Source organism: Phaethon aethereus (assembly GCF_964289735.1).
Source record: "Phaethon aethereus genome assembly, chromosome: 4".
NCBI lineage: Eukaryota > Metazoa > Chordata > Aves > Phaethontiformes > Phaethontidae > Phaethon > Phaethon aethereus.
The window spans coordinates 83,578,435-83,579,568 of record NC_138578.1 but is presented as its reverse complement, the minus strand read 5'-3'; the positions used below and the strand labels follow the sequence as shown (position 1 = coordinate 83,579,568).

The 1,134-nt window shown below is 51.2% G+C and overlaps 1 protein-coding gene across 1 annotated transcript; it reads left to right on the top strand.

Moving 5' to 3' along the window:
- Nucleotides 1–467: 467 nt before the first annotated feature.
- LOC309404311 (homeobox protein not2-like) lies at nucleotides 468–1,134 on the top strand (the record flags this gene model as incomplete). The annotated part of the gene is made up of 2 exons (XM_081998723.1): nucleotides 468–668; nucleotides 976–1,134. Exons 1-2 carry the CDS (start codon nucleotides 537–539, stop codon nucleotides 1,132–1,134), a joined length of 291 nt encoding a protein of 96 aa, XP_081854849.1. The 5' UTR covers nucleotides 468–536.

Here is a 1,134-nt window from a genome sequence, read left to right as displayed (position 1 = left end):
GGTATTAGTGATTCGGGAGTTCTTAAGATGGAGATGGGATTTTTGCATTCAGCAGCTCTTGATGGACTTTATTATTCTCTTACAAAGATCTTGTACAGGTGGAGATCAAACCCTGCTCCTCTCATTAAGTGATGACTTCTTTGGGTCTGGCTGCACGTCCAGGACTGTCCTAGGTTGTACCTGTGAGTAGAATCATAGAATAGGTTGGAAGGGACCTCAGAAGATCATCTGGTCCAACCTTTCCTGGGAAAGGGAGCCCAGATAAGATGATCTAGGTCAGGACAGGGTAGGGACATCCCTACTTTTCCTTTTGATGCTTTCTCCCAGTGCAGCATGTTGTAGAGAAGCTGCATTTGGTTTTCAGCTACAGCTGAAGCAAGCTGGGCTTGGCACTTCAACAGGGCTGGAGGAATGGCCTCAAACATGCAGACCCCTTCAGTCACCGTTTCTTTCTTGCAGGTCTGGAGTTGTCTCACTGTGTAGGGCCCAACTCGCTGGGCCCCGCTGTGCCTTGGAGGTCTGGTGGACCCTGCAAGATGAAGCGGGTCCGCACAGTCTTCAAACCAGAGCAGCTGGAGCGGCTGGAGCAAGAGTTCCTCAAGCAGCAGTACATGGTGGGCACGGAGCGAGTAGACCTGGCTGCAACTCTGCATCTCACAGAGACTCAGGTAAGAAATGGGGGAGCTGGGGATGTCGGCACAGATCCTGGGTTTGGGTTTGGTCTGTGGTGGTTCCCCTGCTGTGAAGTGCAGTGGGAGGAGGACATGACACAAAGTGACCTGTGGGACTCCCTGCTGCAAGATGACATTGAAGCCTCGTGCCTTGGAAGGATGCAAGATAGGTTTAGATGGTTTATGAATAAGAACATCCTTCTCTTAATCCATGAAGTGGAACAAAAAGCATTTAGGAGCACAAACCTGCATCCAGGGGCTCATGGAGACCTTGGATTAAGCTGTGGTGCCATTTTCCTGCTAGGTGAAAGTCTGGTTCCAGAACCGGAGGATCAAATGGAGGAAGCAGAGCATGGAGCAGAAGGCGGCAAAGCTGTCACAGTTTGGGGTGATACAGCCTGCCACTGCCGACTCGACGGACATCAAGGACCAGGAGGAGGACACCGTGGATGTTGAGCTTTGA